Raw genomic sequence first — 20,101 nt, 5'->3', positions numbered from 1 at the left:
GGTTGCCTAATCAATAATTGACTAACATAGGCTTAATCTTTAACCCACGCAATATTAATTAGAGGGCACACCAAGACGTACCTTGAAGTATACTTATATGTTACTGGGCATAGAAAATAACAATCATCTGACCGAATTTTATTTTATTTCTTTTTAAAATTTCTAATTTTTTTAACAGAAATAAGTTGAAGATACTTTTCTTTATTTAATAAAATTCACAGATTGCAAGGAAAAAAATTAAAATTGAAAAACTTGTTCAAAAGGTTATCAATTGCCATGCTAACCAGTATATTCCATACAAAAAAACTATCGCGTTGGATGATTAGGTAGAATGTGTGACTAACAACTAAAATCAAGCTTTATAAATAATTATACTGACTCAAAATGATATTTCCTTATGTTCTTCTAAGTATATAAAAATTATAATAATAAAATGTGCCTTTAAGATTTATATTTTGCATTAATTTTTTTTTAATTTAACAATATTACGTACAATTTCTATTTGGGAACTACAATGCAGACTTAAATAATCTTATCCTTAAAATTTTTTAAAATTACAAATTTATCACTCTTAAAATGATTATTTTTTTCATTTAATAAAGAATCTACACGCGTAGTCCCTACTTTGGGACTGAAAATAAAATTTATTTTTTAAATCCTATTATTTACTTTAAAGTTTGTGATATCCAATTAAAGAAATGTTTTAGTCATAAAAAGGGTTTTTACAAAAATAAACTTATAAGCTAATGTCAATTGACGTAATATATCAAATTGTAAAACTATTTTTATTGTAAAATAAGTGCATGTATTGGGATTGTAGTAAGAAATATAATTTATAACTTTAGAGTTTATAACTTATAACTTAAATAATAAGTTATATCATTAAAAAATTATTTACTGATCGATAATCATATATTTAAAACACGTTTAAACACATTATTTTTATTTGGAAATAAATTAAAAAAATGCTTTCTAAAATAGAAATGATAATTATTTAAATTTTTAAAAATTATGACCATATTCTTAAAAAATTAAAAGTTGTAATTATCTAAAAGTTGTATAGGTATTTTCATTCATTAACAAATTTTTTTCAAATTCAAATTACGTTCTACATTATCTGGAAAAATACATTTGAGGAAAATTATCAAAATGATTATTTTGTTCAAACGTAAATTTTAGCTTATTTAAGATTAAAAGTACTTTGATATGTAACATTCAAACAACTTAATTTTTCTATTAAATAACTTTTAATACTATTGATGAACTTTTTAAGACTCTTATCACAACCTCAAACAGACCCTAAATTTAATATATCACATAAAATTTCATCAATTTGAGTTTTATTTGGTAAAATCTATTTTACCTGTTTTCTTCAATTAATTTAAGAGTTATTTTATTTTCAAATTAGTGTATAGAGCACATAATCTATATCACCTAAATAGTAAGATTTGATTTTAAAATTTAAATTATAAAATTTATTTTTTAAAATAAATTATATTATATAAGTATTTTATTAAACGTGTTTTATAAATAATTTTTTTTTTAATTTAAATAAATTATTGGCAATTTAATCACTCACCTAAGATTAGGGGGAAGTAATTGGAGGGAGGCTGAGAGGTCATGATTAAGCCATTAAGGTCACCATTTCGGTCACATAAATTTAAGGAAATATAGTAATTAGGAACCTCAACTTTTGATGCATGTACTCAACTTTTTTATGCATGTACTCGGGTCAAACCTCAACGTTCATCTCAACTACATTCATTTGAACGGCTGTGATTTTCTGATCAACTCCTTTGTGGTCCCCACAGGAGTGGGGTCCTTTCTTTCCTACAGGGAGACTACACAATTTCCGTGGAGACGAGATAGGAGGCAGACAGGCAGAGAGTAGAGAGAGAGAGAGAGAGAGAGAGACGTTTTAAGTAGAACAGGGTGGGAGAGAACGAGAGAACACATACGTATAAGCACGAATCTTGCGTGAAAGTGGAAGAGCCACCTCCACCGTTACAGCTTCCCTCACATTTCTAGAAATCTTCAAAAGAGCCGCCCCGATTCGCTCAGTTCTTTCGTCTGTGTGCGTCTCACTATCTGCTTAGCCCTTCCAATCCCAACAGTGCTGTAGGGGGGGCGGTGCTTTTGGATTTGGGAACTGGAGTCCGTCTTTTCCAGGTTTCTCTGGTGATCTGGGTCTCTAGAGAGAGAGAGAGAGAGAGAGAGAGAGAATGATGGAGGAGAAGTTGTGGCAGTGGAGCGTGTTTAGATCTCTGTTGGCAATTATCCAATGGTGGGGTTTCAATGTCACTGTAATTATCATGAATAAGTGGATCTTCCAGGTCCGTTTACATTTCTCTTAATTTGGTTTTGTCATTCCTCTTAACTTAGTTTGCTTATTTTCACGCTTGTGCTGTGAATTCTAATTTCATTTTTGGATTTGGGTTTTTTCCCTTTAATTTTACTTATTTTAGATGTGTTTGTGCTGTGTTTTGTGACCCAAGCAGTGAGACGATTTTTGTTTGTTTCGGTAGACAAAATATGTATATCATTGTTTTTTGTTTTTATGTTTTTCCTCGAAAAAGTTATTTCTGAAATCCGAGTGTCGTACAATTTTCCACGCGCGGTCACTGTTGATTAAATTAGGTAAGTGGGTGGAGTACACAATACATACGTTGTGGTTTTCCATAGACAGCATACCCGCTGCTACACTGTTTATTGACACGTTAGAATCTCTAAAGGGGAGGGGGAGTAGCGGAACTGGGGTTCAATGGAGCTGGTTATAGTCTCTGCATTTGCCATCATTGTCATTCTTCTGTTGTTATTGGCGGCAACTAGCTTATCTTCACAGAATAATTGGTTACCTTTCATTCTGGTTAACAAGGCGATCTACTGCAAGGCTGTCACTTTTGATTACGTTTGAGCTAACTGGTTGGCTCTGCCTCTGTGTGTGTGTGTGTGTGAAGTAGGAGAACAGATCATTGGATATAAATTTGTTGGGTTGAATATCTTATTTTTTGTTGAGAAAAGTAAGAAAGTATATTAATTAAAAAATAGGCAAAATGCCACGTTCAGTACAAAGAATGTCCTAAACTACGTAGGATCAACAGAAATAAGAAAATCAGGTAGATTTTGGCCATTAAAACTAACAGCAATAGCCCAAGTACAAAGAGTTCTAAAAAAGAAGACTTTCAACTCCTCCATTGATCTCTCTTTGTCTTCAAATGTCCGTTCATTGCATTCCTGCCACACGCACCACATAATGTATATCGGAATCATCTTCCAAATCGCCTTAATCTAGTTGTTGCCTCTTAGACCTGTCCAGCTAGCAAGAGCCGCCACTACTGTATCCGGCATAACCCAACCCAAGTCTAGTCTACGAAAAACCTCATTCCATAACCCTCTAGCTACCTCACAATGTAATAATCGATGGTCCACGGATTCACCCCCCTTCCTGCACATACAACACCAATCTATGATGATCACCCTTCGTTTTCTCATATTGTCCGTTGTGAGGATCTTGCCCAGTGAAGTGGTCCACATGAAGAAAGCTGCTTTGAGTGGCGCCTTGTGTTTCCAAAGCTTTCTCCAAGGGAACTAAGAGGGTTGCTCTTGTGTTAGGGCCTTGGGTTAAATATCTGTAATATGTATTTGTTAACACTCCCATACGTTACCATTGAAGCAACCTGGTTAATGAAGCAAATTCACAAGGGAGGAAAGTACCTAGAGAGACAACTTGCTCAAGACATCTGTGTAGTTCTTTAGAATTATTCGTCATATTTTTTTAATATTAGCAACAGTTCTGACTTTGTCTCCCATTATACATGTCATGCAAAGATGGTTGCTAGTATGGGACCGTGAAAAGTTTTGTTGATGAAATTGTAGTCTGACTGTTCTTTGTTTTAAACTTGTTTCGGGTTCTGCTGGAGCTGTATTCATTTCTTTACATTCTTTCTGTAACAGAGAATCTATACAGATAAGTCATGGATTTTGGCTGCAACAATGCATTGTATACATTTGTGTTTCAGGAGCAGTTGATTATTATCATTTTTCTGATATCTGATAACTTGATAGGTTGAATTGCTTAGCCTTAGATTATGCATCTTTTCGTTTATAGACGAGATGAAATATTATCATGAGAAGCCCTTGTTTTCATTTAATCAAGCGTAACACGCAGCTTGGAAATCCCAATTTTGGAAAGATTTCTGGACCACTTGTTTGTTCCCACCATACTAGTTGAACCTGATAATAATATTGATCTATTGTTGTGTATACATGAATAGATTGGCGGTTACTAGGTGTATTTTGTGTAAACTTCCTGTATACTTGAGCTATGCCTTCTTTTATCAAAAAAGTTTTACTTTTACATATAAAAAATATTAATCCGGGATTGGAAGGCGGACATCATTTGTTTACAGGAGACCAAATTGAAGTACGTAGATAGGAATATTGTTAGAAGTTTATGGAATTGCGCTTATGCGGGATGGACTAGCTTGCCTTCCAAGGGCGCTTCAAGGGGCATTATTGTGATGTGGGATAAGAGAGTTGTTGATTTGGTGGAAGAATCCATCCATTGGGGAGTTTGTGGTTGCATGTTTCTTTAAATCTTTGGAGGATGGGTTCGCGTGGGGCTTTGCAGGTGTTTATGGCCCGAATAATGATAATAGCAGGAAGCTTCTTTGGGACGAGATTGCTGGCTTGTGTAGTTGGTGGGAGGGCCCTTGGTGCATTGGAGGCGATTTCAACACCACTCGGTTATCGAGTGAAAGGTCGGGGGACTCTAACTCGGGATCAGCCATGGCTGATTTCTCAGCTTTAATATTCGAATTGGACTTGCTTGATCTACCCCTAGGGGGGGTGACTATACTTGGTCAAATAGGAGGGCATGGTCTCGCCTGGACAGATTTATGGTCTCCCCGTCTTGGGAGACACATTTCCCCACCCTTTGTCAGAAGCGCCTTCCCAGGCTTTGCTCAGATCACTTTCCACTCATGTTGGATTGTGGAGGTATTCACGAGGGGCGGAGATACTTCAAATTCGAGAATATGTGGCTAAAGGTGGAGGGATTTATGGACAAAATCAGATCTTGGTGGTCCTCCTATCAGATTTCGGGCACCCCCAGTTTTGTTTTAGCCGGAAAACTTAAATTCTTGAAAAATGACCTAAGAACATGGAATTTGGAAACCTTCGGGAATCTAAATAACCAAAGACACACTCTTTTTCAGGAACTACAGCACTTGGAGGACAAAGAAGCATCTGTGGCCCTCACGGCTGAGGAGAAGGAAAGGAAAACGGTGGTGATAGCCGAACTGGAAAAAATCATGCTCTTGGAGGAGATATCCTGGAGACAAAAATCACGAGCCATTTGGTTGAAGGAAGGGGACAAGTGCACTAAATTCTTCCATAGTGTCGCCAATTCCCATAGACGAACCAACACCATTGAGGTTTTACATTCCGACGGGAGGATTATCTCCAACAGGGCAACCATCAAGGAACACATCGTGCACTTTTACGACTAGTTGCTTAAAGAGCAACATTCCTGGCGGCCTAAGGTAGATGGGTTAACTTTTGACTCTATTGATGCATCAAGTGCAGCGTGGTTAGAAAGACAGTTTGAAGAGGAGGAAGTGCTTAAAGTTTTAAAAGGGATGGAAAAAGACAAGGCCCTAGGCCCCGACGGTTTCACTATGGCTTTCTTCCAAGCTAGCTGGGACATCGTCAAAGAGGACATTTATGAAGGTTTTTTTCGAATTTCACTATTTCCTGAAATTTGAGAAAAGTCTCAATGCCTCCTTTATCGCCCTTATTCCAAAAAAGGCAAGCTCGGTAGAGGTGCAGGACTTTCGCCCCATTAGCTTGGTGAGTGGGGTCTACAAAATTATTTCCAAAGTGCTAGCCCAGCGGATGAGCACCGTTATGGGAAAGATCATATCGACGTCTCAAAATGCCTTTGTGAAAGGGAGGCAAATTCTCGACTCTGTTCTAATTGCCAACGAATGCTTAGAAAGTCGGGTCAAATCTGGTATTCCGGGTATCCTGTGCAAGCTGGATATGGAGAAAGCTTTTGATCATGTAAACTGGGATTTTTTGATACACATACTTGGCAGGTACGGTTATGGGGAAAGGTGGTGTCAATGGATGAAACATTGTATCTCAACTGTCAGATTCTCCGTTTTGGTTAACGGCACTCCCGAAGGCTTCTTCAATAGCTCCCGGGGCCTACGGCAAGGAGACCCTTTATCACCTCTCCTTTTCATCTTAGTAATGGATGTTTTAAGCAAAATGTTACATAGAATGGTGGAGGTTGGCCACATCTCGGGTTTCTCAGTGGGCGGCTCCACCCATGGTAATCTCTCTATTTCTCATCTTCTCTTTGCCGACGACACACTGATCTTTTGCGAGTCAGACCCTGATCAGATCCGCTCTCTTAGGGCTCTATTGCTCTGTTTCGAAGCCGTCTCCGGACTCAAGGTCAACCTTGCAAAATCTGAAATGGTTCAAGTTGGTGAGGTCGACAATCTAAGTGAGTTGGCTGTTTTTCTGGGCTGCAAGGTTTCATCCTTGCCTATGAAATATCTAGGTCTCCCTTTGGGGGCCTCCCACAAATCCAAGTCCATGTGGGATGGGGTGGTCGAGAAAATTGAAAGTAAACTTGCGAGATGGAAACGACTTTATCTATCCAAAGGTGGCAGAGTCACTCTTATTAAGAGCACTCTATCTAATCTTCCCACATATTTCCTCTCTCTTTTCCCCTTGCCTGCAAGTGTGGCACATAGATTGGAGAAAACCTTCCGCGATTTCCTATGGGGTAGTTTGGAAGATGTGAAAAAATTCCATTTGATCAAATGGGAAAAAGTATGCACACCAATGGAAAATGGTGGATTGGGACTCCGAAACTTGAGAATTCTTAACAGGGCACTACTTGGTAAATGGCTATGGAGATACCATAGGGAATGAGACGCCCTTTGGAGAGAAATTATCGACAGCAAATATGGGAGCTTGAGAGGTGGTTGGTGTTCCAATGCAGTAAGAGGGGCTTATGGAGTAGGTGTGTGGAAATTCATACGCAATGGCTGGGAAGCTTTTTTTGCTAATTGCAAATTGGTGGTGGGAAGGGGCAATCAAGTTAGTTTTTGGCATGACACTTGGCGTGGCGAGTTTGCTTTGAAGATCACTTTTCCTTCCCTGTACAGGATTGCGTCTGATAAGGGGGCCACGGTTGCTGATAACTCCGACAGCTCTTCTACCTTCACGCATTGGTCAGTAAGATTCACCCGAGCGGCACAAGATTGGGAATTGGGAGACATTGCTGATTTCTACAGCGCGTTACAAGCATTGAAGCTGCATGCTAATAGAGAAGATCACCTCCTTTGGTCACCCACGGGAAATGCACGTTTCTCAGTACGTTCCTTTTACAAGGTACTCTCGGCACACCCCTCCACTGCATTCCCTTGGAAGAGCATTTGGAGGACTAAGGCACCTTTAAAAGTGACCTTCTTCATATGGCTAGCATCTCACGGGAGTATACTGACTATTGATAAACTGAGAAGATGTGGCCTCTACCTAATGGATTGGTGCTTTATGTGCAAACACAACAGCGAGACAGCGGACCATTTACTTCTTCATTGTGAAGTTGTCACGGCATTATGGGATGACATCTTTACAAGACTAGGCTTGGCATGGGTAATGCCTAGAAAGGTGGTTGATCTTTTGGCTTGTTGGAGAGGAATCCGGGGCAAGGGGCAGATCGCAGACATTTGGAAAATGGTGCCACTTTACCTAATGTGGTGCACATGGACCGAGAGGAATAGTCGTTGTTTCGAGGATAAGGAGCGATCTCCGGAAGGCTTTAGGGCTTTCTTTTACCACACTTTAGTTTTATGGGCATCCTCTATTGTACTGAATGGCACTTCTTTTTTTGAACTTTACGCTGCTCTTTGCAGCTCTTAGCCTGTAGCAAGGCTCTTTGTATACCCCCTGTGTACTTGGGCCTTGCCCTTTTCTTTTCTAATATATTTCTTCTTATCAAAAAAAAAATATTAATCTATTGTTGTTGGACATGCTGGATTTTACAAAATGTAATGTAGTTTCAAATCATATTATTGGCTCCTCTGAGAGTCGTCGTCTAATTTATTATTTTTCTTTCCAAGGTATCTACGTCAAAAGAGAATTTGCAGAGGAGGATAAAATAGGTTTTGATCGGGGAGAATCTTATATGTCAATACTGTTTGAGTTGTGTGTGTGTGTGTGTGTGTGTGTGTGAATATGAATATGTGTAGTCACAGACAGCTTTGTTACATAAATGTTCAGGCATGCTATTTGTCACTACTGGGCTTTCTTTACTTATATTCCAAGAGATTCAGATTTACGTTCAAATTCAGGCTGGTGTGTTTAGTAATTTTAGTTATATGGAAAGGTGGGATGGTTATTTGCTCTTCGAACACATTTGATGGGTTGGAGTGATTGCTGAATAGTTTCTTGATTTAGTCTAGAATGCTATATGCGACTCCTTTTCTTTATTAGTTAATAGAAATTCTGAAATGAGTTCAAATCATGGGAGTTTTTGAAATATATGTGAGAGAAGTAGAATTGTTGTGGACGAATGTTGAAACAAGATATGTACCACAACAAACCAAGAATGTTTTCTGCAAGTTATCTTGAGTCTTTCGAATGAGGGATTTTCTCTCCTAAAAAGAACTTGGTGGACATGCCAGAAAACGACATATGTACCAGGCCCCCTAGACCTGAGGTCTTCAATTGCTCAACTAATGTGCATACCTTCCACATGTATAGGTTTATCAATTATGTCAATATTTCTACTTTATGAATATTATATGTTTGGAAAACTATTTTGGTGAATTTCTGATAATTACAATTAAAGGAACTTATTGCTTGCACTGGTGTCACCGTTATATTCGGTTATTACAATTTATGCCATTTTAAAATTTAATAATTGTCTCTGCACTCATTTATTATCAACTTTTGATCTGAGTCATTACTCCCAACAATAGTTGGAAAAACAGTGTGACCTTGACATGTTTGTGGCTTTGCATAGTGACCCATAGCTGATGTGAAAATAAACTAATTTCTTCTTCCAGAAACTGGATTTTAAGTTTCCTCTATCAGTATCATGTGTTCATTTCATTTGCTCGGCCATTGGAGCGTACCTCATGATTAAGGTGCTGAAGCTTAAACCACTAATAGCAGTTGATCCTGAAGATCGCTGGAGGAGAATATTTCCCATGTCATTTGTGTTCTGTATAAACATTGTTTTGGGGAATGTGAGCCTACGTTACATCCCAGTTTCGTTTATGCAAACAATTAAATCGTTCACTCCAGCTACTACAGGTCAGTTTCAAGTATGATAATGCAATTTAACAACACCTCTTTCCTTGCTTTTTAGCATAATTCTTAAATCGCATCATAACTGCATCTGATATATCAATTCAAACAGTTATTTTGCAGTGGCTTGTTTGGAGAAAGTACTTCGACTTGCGAATATGGTTTTCTCTGGTACCCATTGTTGGAGGAATTCTTCTTACATCTGTTACGGAGCTTAGTTTTAATATGTTTGGATTCTGTGCTGCCTTATTTGGCTGTCTCGCTACTTCCACAAAAACTATCCTTGCAGAGTCTCTGTTGCATGGATACAAATTTGACAGGTAGTGTCTTTGTTGTGGCCCTTTGCTTTTCCTTACTATTATATTTCATTGTTTTGTTTCTTTTTTTCTTTCTTGCTTTTGTCCTTTTTTAGAAGAATCGTCCAGGTCAACTTTTTCTATTAGTTGTAACCAATACACATTAATGTTTTGTTTGTTTGTTGTTTTCAGTTACATAAACTACCATAAACCGTATACGCATGATAAGTGATGTTTGACTTGTCATGTTGTACTATGACGTTGGATGTCTTTAGAATGGTACCGTCAATGTTTGTGCTTCCATGTGGGTTCGGTGTTGTGAAAAATGCTTTCTAATATTGGTCAAGACTTGGTGTGGCCTCACACAACCTATTACCAGCCTCCTAGCCTGGCAATGACTGGCTAAAATGGATTCGGGTAGATTTTGGAGCAACTTGGCCAGTACTGACATCATATTAAGTTTGAAAATTACTGTCACAAATAGTATAGAGTTTGCTTTATTGATCCATTTCAGTATATGTGAATGAAAATATGGAATTTAATGGATAAAGAATTATGATTTGTGGTGTTCATGCAAGTGATGTTCCTAACTGATGGCATTCTATTTTATACCTTGCCTGGCTGGATTGGGATAGATAATGGGGATGGGAACACTTTTATAAACATCAGGTCCCTTTTGGATTCCCTACTGCACTAATTTTTCCTATATTTCTTGCTGTTCATGAATTATGATGAAATGACATGACTTTTCTTTTGTCTTAGTATTAGGAACTCGTCCATCTCATTTTTTGAAAGGATTCATTATTATATTACTATTTGATACCCTATAGCAGCATTTCTAGCATTTGATCAGTATTTAGTTAGTGTGACTGGATTTGTGAAAATCTAATGCTATTGCCACAAAGATAGTTCCATTTGCCAAAGTATGTTAACTCCAATGTGCATGAGCCCCATGTCACAAGTTTGATTTCCCTTGGGATCAAACAGGTTCCATGGGTGAGTCCTAAGAGCTCTGCTGTGGGATGGTTCCCTAGTCATAAAAATAAAATAAAAAATAAAAACCGGCAACATCAATGCCTGGAAGTAACTTAATCTGAATTTATAAACAATGTTAATGGTGTTTTTTATATTTAGATTTTCTTTTGCGTAATTTTTATTCAATGTATTGCTATGTAAACATTAGTATTATTATATACTGGATTGATGCGGTCCGAGGGCCACTTAATGTCCAGTACTTGAGGTGGGGAGTTTGTCACTCCAGCACCAACCCGTGAGCACATTTTGAAAATCTCTTATTCTTTCCGTCATTTCTGCAATGAAGTGGATCATGAAGATTATTATTATATTATTATTTACTTGCTATGGTTTCTCTTTTTCCTCTCCTGTTCCCTGATTAGGGAACATGTGTGGTGATATCATTGGTCTTCTTCCCTTGCTTGCATAGTCAATAAAAGAGCTTTAAATTTAAGTGTGAGACTAAGTACTCGCATATGTGCACCTGAGCATGCATGGTTTCTTGCTGGCTTATAAGTGCATGATTGATTCTAAATTATTTATGTATTAACTTGAGCTTTTTTTTGGCTGTAACCTTTAGCATAAACACGGTGTACTACATGGCACCTTTTGCAACCATGATCTTGGCAATACCTGCAATGCTACTCGAAGGTAATGGGGTATTGGAATGGCTTCACACCCACCAGTCTGTTTGTTCATCCCTCATAATTATCTTCAGCTCTGGGGTGATGGCTTTCTGTCTTAACTTCTCCATCTTTTACGTGATTCACTCCACAACTGCTGTCACATTTAACGTTGCTGGAAACCTGAAGGTGAGATCAGCTTAGCGGACTCAGATAATTTGAACTGTCTAATTTCTCGCTATTACTGATGTCATTGTTTTGTTTTATGCACTGCACTTCGTGTTTCTTCTTTATTTTTCAAGTCTAGAAGCATAATGTTTGTCTTTTAAGGTTAACTACTAAAATAGCCCGTGGTTTGCCCTTTAGACAGATTGATCCCTATACTTAGTTTTGAACTTTTTACTCTCTAGTTTCAATTTTGGTCAAATCAATCTTTCCATGAACCCTGTGTTAATTAACCATTAGAAGTGCTACGTGGCATGCCACATTAGTTGCCACGTGTCTTAAAAAAACTAATAAAATTTTAAAACCAACTTAAGTTTTTTCTTTTTTAATTAAAAAAAAATCAGGAGGGCTCCTCCCGAAAGAGGGTGATCGGGAGGAGCCCTCCTGATTTTTTATTTTTTATTTTTTATTTAAATTGTTTTTAGTTTAATTTTAAATATTTTGAGTTCCTTTATATTTTATTTTTTGCAACACGTGGGATCTGCCAAATTGGCAATTTTATTGGCTAATTAACGGAATGATAGATTTGGTCAAATTTGAAACCATAAGGAATAGAAAGTTCAAAATTAAGGTATAGAGATCAATTGGTCTATAGGGCAAACCACAAGAACCATTTCAGTATTTAACTCTTCTCTTTTATCTATCTCATGGGAGATATTTACTTAGAGAAAAATGCTAGGTAGACCATTTGCACCGATGGGTGCCCTTTCGCATCCCCCCCCCCCCCCCCCCCCCCCCCCCCCCCCCCCCCCCCCCCCCAAAAAAAAACTGTTAAGAAATATTTTTCTTAATATTTAAGAGAAAAAATATTTTCGGAATAATCGGTCAGTTCTGTCTATCGATAGACTGATTGGTAAACCTATTGGCTTCCATAGAACTGCCTACAAAATGGTTTTACTACTCATCATCTCCACACTTTCATTTTTATTTTTGTTCTTCTTAAAATTTATTGAATTCTTCTACTCCTGCTCATATACCATACGTTTGGTAAATAAAAAAATTATATTTATGTGTTGTATAAAAATGATGAATAGAATTTTTCCTCATCTAATGCAACCAATATGTTTTTTTCCGTTAGTCAACTTATTGAACTTTAAAGATTGATTTCTGTGTTATGTACAGGTTGCAGTTGCTGTTCTCGTATCATGGCTGATATTCCGAAACCCGATTTCAGGCTTGAATGCCGTTGGATGTGCCATAACTCTTGTTGGATGTACATTCTACGGATATGTGAGACACATGCTCTCGCAACAGCCATCGGGTACCCCTCAAACACCCCGGACTCCACGGAATCGGATCGAGCTTCTCCCACTTGTAAATGATAAAATAGATGATAAAGTCTGATGCTGAGATCAAGTTGAATGTGGGGTTATTTGCAGGAGACATAATAATAGGAACGGAAAAAGGTACAAAATAGAAACTTCACGCTTTGTTGTGTAAACGTGCAGTAGTTCCCTTGAAAGTTTTTAACTTGTGCTTTTTTTTCCTGTCACAGAAGTAGAACTACAAAATTTCTTCAGTTTCTCATTGGTCCTGGTTTTGGCCTGAATGTTTTCATATTATGGGTTTAAAAAAAGCTCCTATGACTGTATCGACTTCCTACCCATTCCATAGTGGTAAATGGCACAAAGAATGAGAGAGAGAGAGTGAGAAAGTGGGTATTGTTCAGATACATGAAATAATTCTTCCAATAGTTAATGGCTCATTTATATGTCAATCTCTCTTGAAGCCTTTGAGTTCAATAGATCTTGATATCTAATCATCCACAAACTTGAAAAATGTAATAGTTCCACGTTTGAGAAAGAAAGAGAGGTAAGGAGGGGAGGGATTTTCATTTTTCACGGAAGGATTTATCAGAAATAAAGATCAAACAAGGATCTAGTTAGCAGTTACAGGGCATTAAGGGAAGCTAATGTTAGATGCTACCTTCTCGTATATATAATTTTAATTTATGACATAATAATTACTAGGAGTCGAAGGACTAAGCCAAGAGCCAGAAGTTCTTCTGCCATCTGGTGCTGATTAGGTAGCCACCCATGCCCCGGCTCTGCTTCCTTACTCCCAGTGTCAGGCACTCCGCATTGTTAATGCACTGTTCCACAAACTCTTCTGTGCTGCTGGTCCCACATAGGCTGCACAAATCCCACCATTATTAAATAAATGACAAAAAAAACAAAGTCAAGATCTATAAGCTTGAGATCAAAACATCACAGGGTGGGACTTTGAAGAAGAAGATCGGACGGTTAGATTTGACCCACCAGCTGATAACTACAGATTGCTTCTTCTGACCCAGCACCAGCACAGACACTTCCAGCTTCTTCACTTGGCTCATCACTGTTGCCAATTTGGGGCCTCGAATAACCAGTGTTTCTACTTCCACCTGAAATATTACACCCAGTCAAGCGAGTAAACAAACTTCTGGCTGAAAGACTTGGAAATTCTAGACGAATCTCTCGCTCCGGAAAAGAAAGAAGGCAACTGATATGAAACTAAAAAAGAATCTGAAAAAAAAAAAAAAAAAAAAATCTGTTTCTTCCCCTTCTGGAAAGAATAAGAAAAAGAAAAAGATTAAGGGAAATTGAAGCAGGCATAATTATTCCTCTGCTGAAGAGAAAAAGAAACCTTTCTTTTTCTTTCTTTCTTTTTTTTTTTTGGTTAAAAAAGGTAAAACAAAAGCAAAAACAATACTTTAAAAAGCTGAAAATATGCCCCATAATTGGAAGGTAAAAGAAGATCACCAAGTAAGATCTATCAAATACAGTAAGGATGCCCCTATAACTTTCTTTTTTAATTCTCAACATATGGGATCTATCAACAACAGAAAGAAAAGGCAAGATGGAGAAGAAAATGCAATACCCATTTGAGCTTCGCTCTTTATTTATTCTAATATCCACTCCAAACCCAAAAAGATATGAGGAAAGCATACATACAAAATTCTCACTTGAACCTTTCAAAGTGGACAAACACAAACACGCGCGTACCTCAGGCCTGCAAGCCTTACAAAGAGAGCCAAGAGAGTTGGCCAGGTAAGGAGAACAAGAAGAGGACTCCTGAGCGGCCCTTTCAGAACCCTTACTGAAAGCAGCTGCAGGAATGATGTGAAGGAGAGTGAGAAAATCACCCTTGTTGGCTACGTAGTTGAGTGCCCACATCAATGCATGCTTGGAATGTGAGCTCTGATCCACCACCACCATCACTCTCTTCCTCATTACCGAGGACCCACCTACATTCTGATGATCATCTCCTCCATACATGTTCAACCCTTCCATTTGCTTCAAACTTCCCTCACACCCGCCATTACCACAGCTCTCACCAGCACTATACTTGCTTGTCCCACCCCACCTACTGGATGTTGATTTCCAAGCCTCTCTTCCACTCAACTGCTTCAAAAATGAAACTGAACCTGGCATTTTTACGAAACCGGTTGCCCAACGCTTGTCAATAACTGAAGATACAGTAGAGGTCTAGCAGTAGAATTAGATCAGAGAGAGAGAGAGGGGTGGAGCTGAAATGAAATGGGGAGTTGTGTATGGTTATTATAGTGAGAGAACGGAGAGAGAGAGAGAGAGAGAGAGAGAGAGAGAGATGGGTGGGGGTGTAAAGGAGTAGAAACTAGAAAGTGCCAATTGGTGGGGGAAGTGATGATGCAAAGCCTTCAATTTTTGGTTTATATAAAGCATTAAGTAGGTTGAAGTATCACGGGAATCCCTGCCTAGTTATGGCTTTTTCTCGGGAGAGGTCAGAGATCTGGTAAACAATCACTACGATATCTTTTGATGATGAAACACTGGATTCTTTGTACGATCTCTTGCATCCTTTCAGTTTCAGATTCTTTTGTCCAATGTTCAGGTTCTCCAGATCTGTAAAGGGCATTCTAAATTTCTAACAATAAACACACCATTCTTTTTTATTAATAAAAAAGGTAAATTTAATTAATTAACCTCATTTATGGTAATATATATCTAAATGGCAGTGCAAAATGGCAAATGAGGAAAATTTTCCTCCCTTTTCAAAAGTCCCTAGATCTCATTAGACACGTGCCCAATCTGCATGTGCAAGCAATTTCCCACATAACATCTTTTGCATCGAAGTTTCACTGTGTACATCCAATTAGCAATGATTTAGGGAATCAGAATAATATTGAAGTGTTATTTCATGGCACAAGTTGTGCATGATATACAGTGGTCCTGCATCTTGATCCTTCAAATTCCATTACCATTGCAGCATTGCTTACTGTTTATGTGTGCCATCATCTTTCATTTCATTTAAAGTGAAATGAATGAATTGCTTTGGCTGTGTGTTAGCCTTATGGAGAAGGGTAACCTTGCCTTTACAGTTTTGCCTAATCTTTTTATGCCATGTCATTGGGCCTGTATCAATATTCCAAGTTTAGGCCTCACCAGCATTGAATGCAGACTGGTTATAATTTAATGGTTTTGAAAATTAAGATGAGTTAAATGTTTTTATAAATAGTAATAAATTAAAATAATAAAATAAATTTTATAGGATTTATTTAAAATGAATTTAATTGTATTTAAATGTTAAAATAAATTTAGAGATATTTATAAGAAATTAAAAAATGTTGTGGATCTCGTGTATAAAGAAGTATTGAGTTGAGAAAAATTATAGATTTCACATGTAAAAAGATTTAAAGTTGAAATGAGTTTAATAATTTGAGAGTTATGTGTTTAAATGTTAAACTTAACTTAAAATTAAATTAAATTAAATTGATTTTACTTTAGTTCAAATTCCAAACGGTGCCAAAATTGATCAATCATGCACTTCTTACCCCTACACGAGCAGTGCAAGAGTTTCCTCACTTTTTGTTTGTCCATGTTATCTTGATTGATCCATGCATGCAAACAACAGTATTGTTTCATTTATTCATTTTGAAACAAAGATATATAGGTCATGCCCACATATTATTTATTAATTAATTAACTAAAATTTTAAATAATGATATATATACACAAATCTTTTTGTGATTTTTCCTTTATCAAGAGTTTTTAAGAATAGAAGAAAATAATGGAAGTTAAGGAAGGTCGGATTGGAAAGTGTGGTTTACTTTCCATATATGGAGATAAAAGCAAATATTCTAGCTAGAGAAAAGCTTAGGACCGGTAGGGTGTAATCCCTATTTTCACACTGGCCAATAGAATCGCAACATCTGTGAGATGTATTTGTCTTTCAATAGATCCCACCTCACGGAATCACATGCTATTCATTTCCTCTCCTCTCCTCTCCCTGATTCTCTGCTCTTCCGCGTCCCCTTCAACTTCTCGATTCTCCTCTCCCTAATTCTCTACACTTCCCCTTCCCCTTCAAAATCTCAATTTCGTCAGCACCCATGGTGAATCACCACTCTAAATCGCTATGTACCACCTCTCTCCACATTTTCCTCAAAGCTCAAAGTGAACGTTTCTCGAATACCCATTCTACGTTTCCAAGCTCGAGTTATTACAGAGAAATGAGAGGGAACGAGATTGGCTTTTGGAAACTTAGATGTATCATGTGAGATGAAGAAGAAGACTCACTTCAGCCTCCCCTTTGATCTGACCTTCCTCATGGGGTCCTCACCAACGCCGAAGCCTTGTACATGAGGTAGCACCTGATTCTGTACTACAAGGAGGAGTTTGGCGATAGAGGAGAGGATGTGACCATAGACCCATCTCTAGTCTTCGAGAACCCGAGCATCATAAATGCTTATATAGCATTGCAGGTTGTTTTAGCAATCAGCGTGTTACAGTCCTTATAGATCAAATCAATGTTGGATGAGCTCGTAGCCTCGTACCTTGTCACGATTTTTTCTTTTTTCTTTTTAGAATATGATGATAATTGAAACTGTGTAATTGAAGATATGTGATTTGGAGCTCGATATTGCCATATTTGAAAAGGAATATGGTGGCCAATATTATCATATGATGATAATTGAAGATGTGTGATTTGGAGACATGTGATTTGGAGATTGATATTGTCAAGTCAAAATTTAGTTTATCCGATTAAATTATAGACTGAGTTTCTAACCTCAAAGAGTTATAAATATTCTTCAATCGATGGAGGCCAACAGGGGCTTCGAAGGGATGAGGGGGGTGGGAGGAAGAGACCGATGGGGATAGGTGGAGGAGGGGAGAGAGAGAAAGAAAGACATTCACATGACTAAAAATTATATTGAGCTATTGTATGTAGGTGTATGCTCAACGTTGCTTAAAGTCATACGTGGCCGATGGTGCTTTGCTGGTGTAAAAGACTATCTGACGCCCGACAAGCTCCAAGTCTCTCCCTTCTAGCTATCCATTTGCATGGTGTCTTTTTACGTTGTTGGATTAAGGCAAATTGGCTTTAGCAGTCTCCTTCTTGGCTCAACTATGGAACATAGGTCAGAACTTATGGTTGATTGCCATTTTTTGTAATTTACTCTCTTTTCCTCCTAGCATTGCAATCATTGTAATATGATTTTTGTACGGGATATTCCCACTTTCTCCTCTTGTATCTCTCAATTATTTTAATGAATGTTTGGTTATAAAAAGAGAGAGAGCAGGGAATCATTGACCATGGCATTGTGTGACATATGATTCTATTTAAATGTAAATAAAAAATATTAATTTTTTTATTAAATGATACTATCATATAGGTGATTGTAAGTTGTAAAATGAAATAATACATTATTATTAAGAGAAAAGCTTCAAACAACCCAATGTACCCCCCCTCCCAACCCTTATACCATACAATAGAATTTTAACAAAAATGAGACTAATGTCTATTATGGTTTGTGCGAGTCGAGTGAATTTTTCCATTCTCCATTCGTCCCATCTCCTCTTCCCCTTTTCCTTTGTCTCTTCTCTCCTCTCCTCTTCACAACCTAGCTCTCATCTCATCTTTCATTTCTTCTCTTTCTTCTCTTTCTCCCCTTCCATTTTCCCTTTCTCCCCTTGTTCTATCTCCTCTACCATTTTCCCTTTGTCTCTTATCTCATCTCCTCTCCACAACCCAGCTTTCCTCTCATCTTCTATTTCTTCTCTCTCTTCTTTCTCCCTTACCATTTTCCCTTTCTCACTTTTTCCCATTTCTGTCGAGAGATTCCTTGGAGAGTGATTTGGAATGAACCCATCTCCCTCCTTCAAATCAATCTGGAACCCCACTCGATTTTAGCAAGTACTTATAAGTTTTTATTTGTTTATTATACATATTAAGCTGGGTTGTGGTTTTTTTGCTTTAGGTTGCGCTAGTTTTTTTTTTTTTTTTTTTTGCGAGTAGGTATTATGATTTCGGGTTTCAACTATTTTGTAAAAAGTTTGTGAGACTTTTTGGCATAAGAAAATTGGTGGTTCTACTCTCCCAAAAAGAGGATACTTGCATTGTGAATGATGGTTCATCCTCAAGGCACTTCAAAACACACATGTATTCTTGTTGTCACTTATGGAAAAATTTTGGAAGATGAACTCAAGAAGGATGCTGCAGAGAATGAATTTTGGAGGTGTAATATTGGATTTTTAGTTGTAAATTTTTTGTTATTAATTTGAAAAAATTGTGGAAGATAGATTTTTTTAGAAAATTGCAAATTTTTTTTATTAATTTTTGTTACCACTGTTGTAAATTTTTTAAGGTGCAATATTATATTATGAATGATAGATTTTCTAGAGAGCGGAGGTTGAGGCAAGCAAGCCAACGGAGGAAGGGGGCGAGAAGAGATCGGGTTGAGACTTATCCCTTTCAAAAAAATAAAATAAAATAATTTCTTACATGCGAGATTGCATTATTTAGTTTTCTACAATTCATATGTGTCATCTCCTCCTTTACATGTGTAAAACATAATATCTCATATGTCCTATTGGTAGCGCCTCCCTATTATTAAATGTTATGAAGTGTAGCATACCTGTGTTTCCCTCTAACCATAGAACTAGACATTTTTTCTAATGAAAAGAGGAAAACAAAAATAACAGAAATCATCAATTTTTTCCAAAACCTATTAATAAAAAAAAAAAAAAAAAAAAAAACCTGCTGAAAAATGTTAGCATTCAACAAATCCAGTTGACATTTTATCAGTATGATAAATGATTTCTACAAATTTTAAATAAATAAAAAATATAAAAAAATATATAATAGTTTTTAGTTACTCTACCTATTATTAATTGTGATATATGTATTTTCTGTGTCGGTTCGGTTGGTGACATCTTATAGCCAGTTGAGATTGAGAAGGACAGTACAAATATAATTATTTTTCTCTAATAAAACAACTTCTCAGTTGTCTTTGCTTCGGCTCTTCAGGTCGTCAGACGGGAAATAAATAAATAATACCAACACAATAAAAACTGACCTGACAGCCTCTAATTTAACGTTTTTGTTTTTTTCTCCTCTAAAAATATATATATATATATATATATATATATTCTGATTCAATTAATTGCACCACAAATGCAATTCCAAGGGTTATAAATGCCATGGGCAGCTCAATATGCAAGATCTCACGTCACATGGAAGCCGGCACAAAAAGATTCTTCATGTGTCAAAGACTCGAGATTTATATGTACCAAATATAGTTCGTTAAATTGTATTTAAAAAAAAAATAATATTTATAATTATGATTATCTAAATATTGTATAATTTTTTTAA

At 37.0% G+C, this 20,101-nt stretch overlaps 2 protein-coding genes across 4 annotated transcripts; one reads left to right on the top strand and one right to left on the bottom strand.

Moving 5' to 3' along the window:
• The first annotated feature begins 1,869 nt into the window (after positions 1–1,869).
• LOC122313250 (UDP-galactose transporter 1-like) lies at positions 1,870–13,072 on the top strand. Of its 2 annotated transcripts, none has more exons than XR_006243337.1 (6): positions 1,870–2,333; positions 9,090–9,339; positions 9,446–9,653; positions 11,224–11,455; positions 12,614–12,897; positions 12,987–13,072. XR_006243337.1 is itself a non-coding variant. In XM_043128082.1 (6 exons), the coding sequence occupies exons 2-6, from the start codon at positions 2,223–2,225 to the stop codon at positions 12,833–12,835; spliced, it is 1,023 nt and encodes a 340-aa protein (XP_042984016.1). In that variant the 5' UTR covers positions 1,897–1,915; positions 2,196–2,222; the 3' UTR covers positions 12,836–13,072. The 2 variants fall into 2 exon arrangements, 1 of the variants encoding a protein (XP_042984016.1); XM_043128082.1 differs by having other exon boundaries at positions 1,897–1,915; positions 2,196–2,333; positions 12,614–13,072.
• Positions 13,073–13,165: 93 nt separating this feature from the next.
• On the bottom strand, positions 13,166–15,226 carry LOC122313251. 2 transcript variants are annotated; one of them, XR_006243338.1, is made up of 4 exons: positions 14,473–15,226; positions 13,750–13,871; positions 13,376–13,623; positions 13,166–13,230 (listed from the first exon to the last, which is right to left on the bottom strand). XR_006243338.1 is itself a non-coding variant. In XM_043128083.1 (3 exons), exons 1-3 carry the CDS (start codon positions 14,899–14,901, stop codon positions 13,473–13,475), a joined length of 702 nt encoding a protein of 233 aa, XP_042984017.1. In that variant the 5' UTR covers positions 14,902–15,225; the 3' UTR covers positions 13,300–13,472. The 2 variants fall into 2 exon arrangements, 1 of the variants encoding a protein (XP_042984017.1); XM_043128083.1 differs by lacking the exon at positions 13,166–13,230 and having other exon boundaries at positions 13,300–13,623; positions 14,473–15,225.
• Between the last annotated feature and the right edge of the window lie 4,875 nt (positions 15,227–20,101).

This window comes from Carya illinoinensis, chromosome 6, assembly GCF_018687715.1.
Source record: "Carya illinoinensis cultivar Pawnee chromosome 6, C.illinoinensisPawnee_v1, whole genome shotgun sequence".
In the NCBI taxonomy this organism is placed as follows: Eukaryota; Viridiplantae; Streptophyta; class Magnoliopsida; order Fagales; family Juglandaceae; genus Carya; species Carya illinoinensis.
The sequence above is the reverse complement of the archived record's forward strand: the minus strand, read 5'-3'. Positions and strand labels throughout refer to the sequence as shown.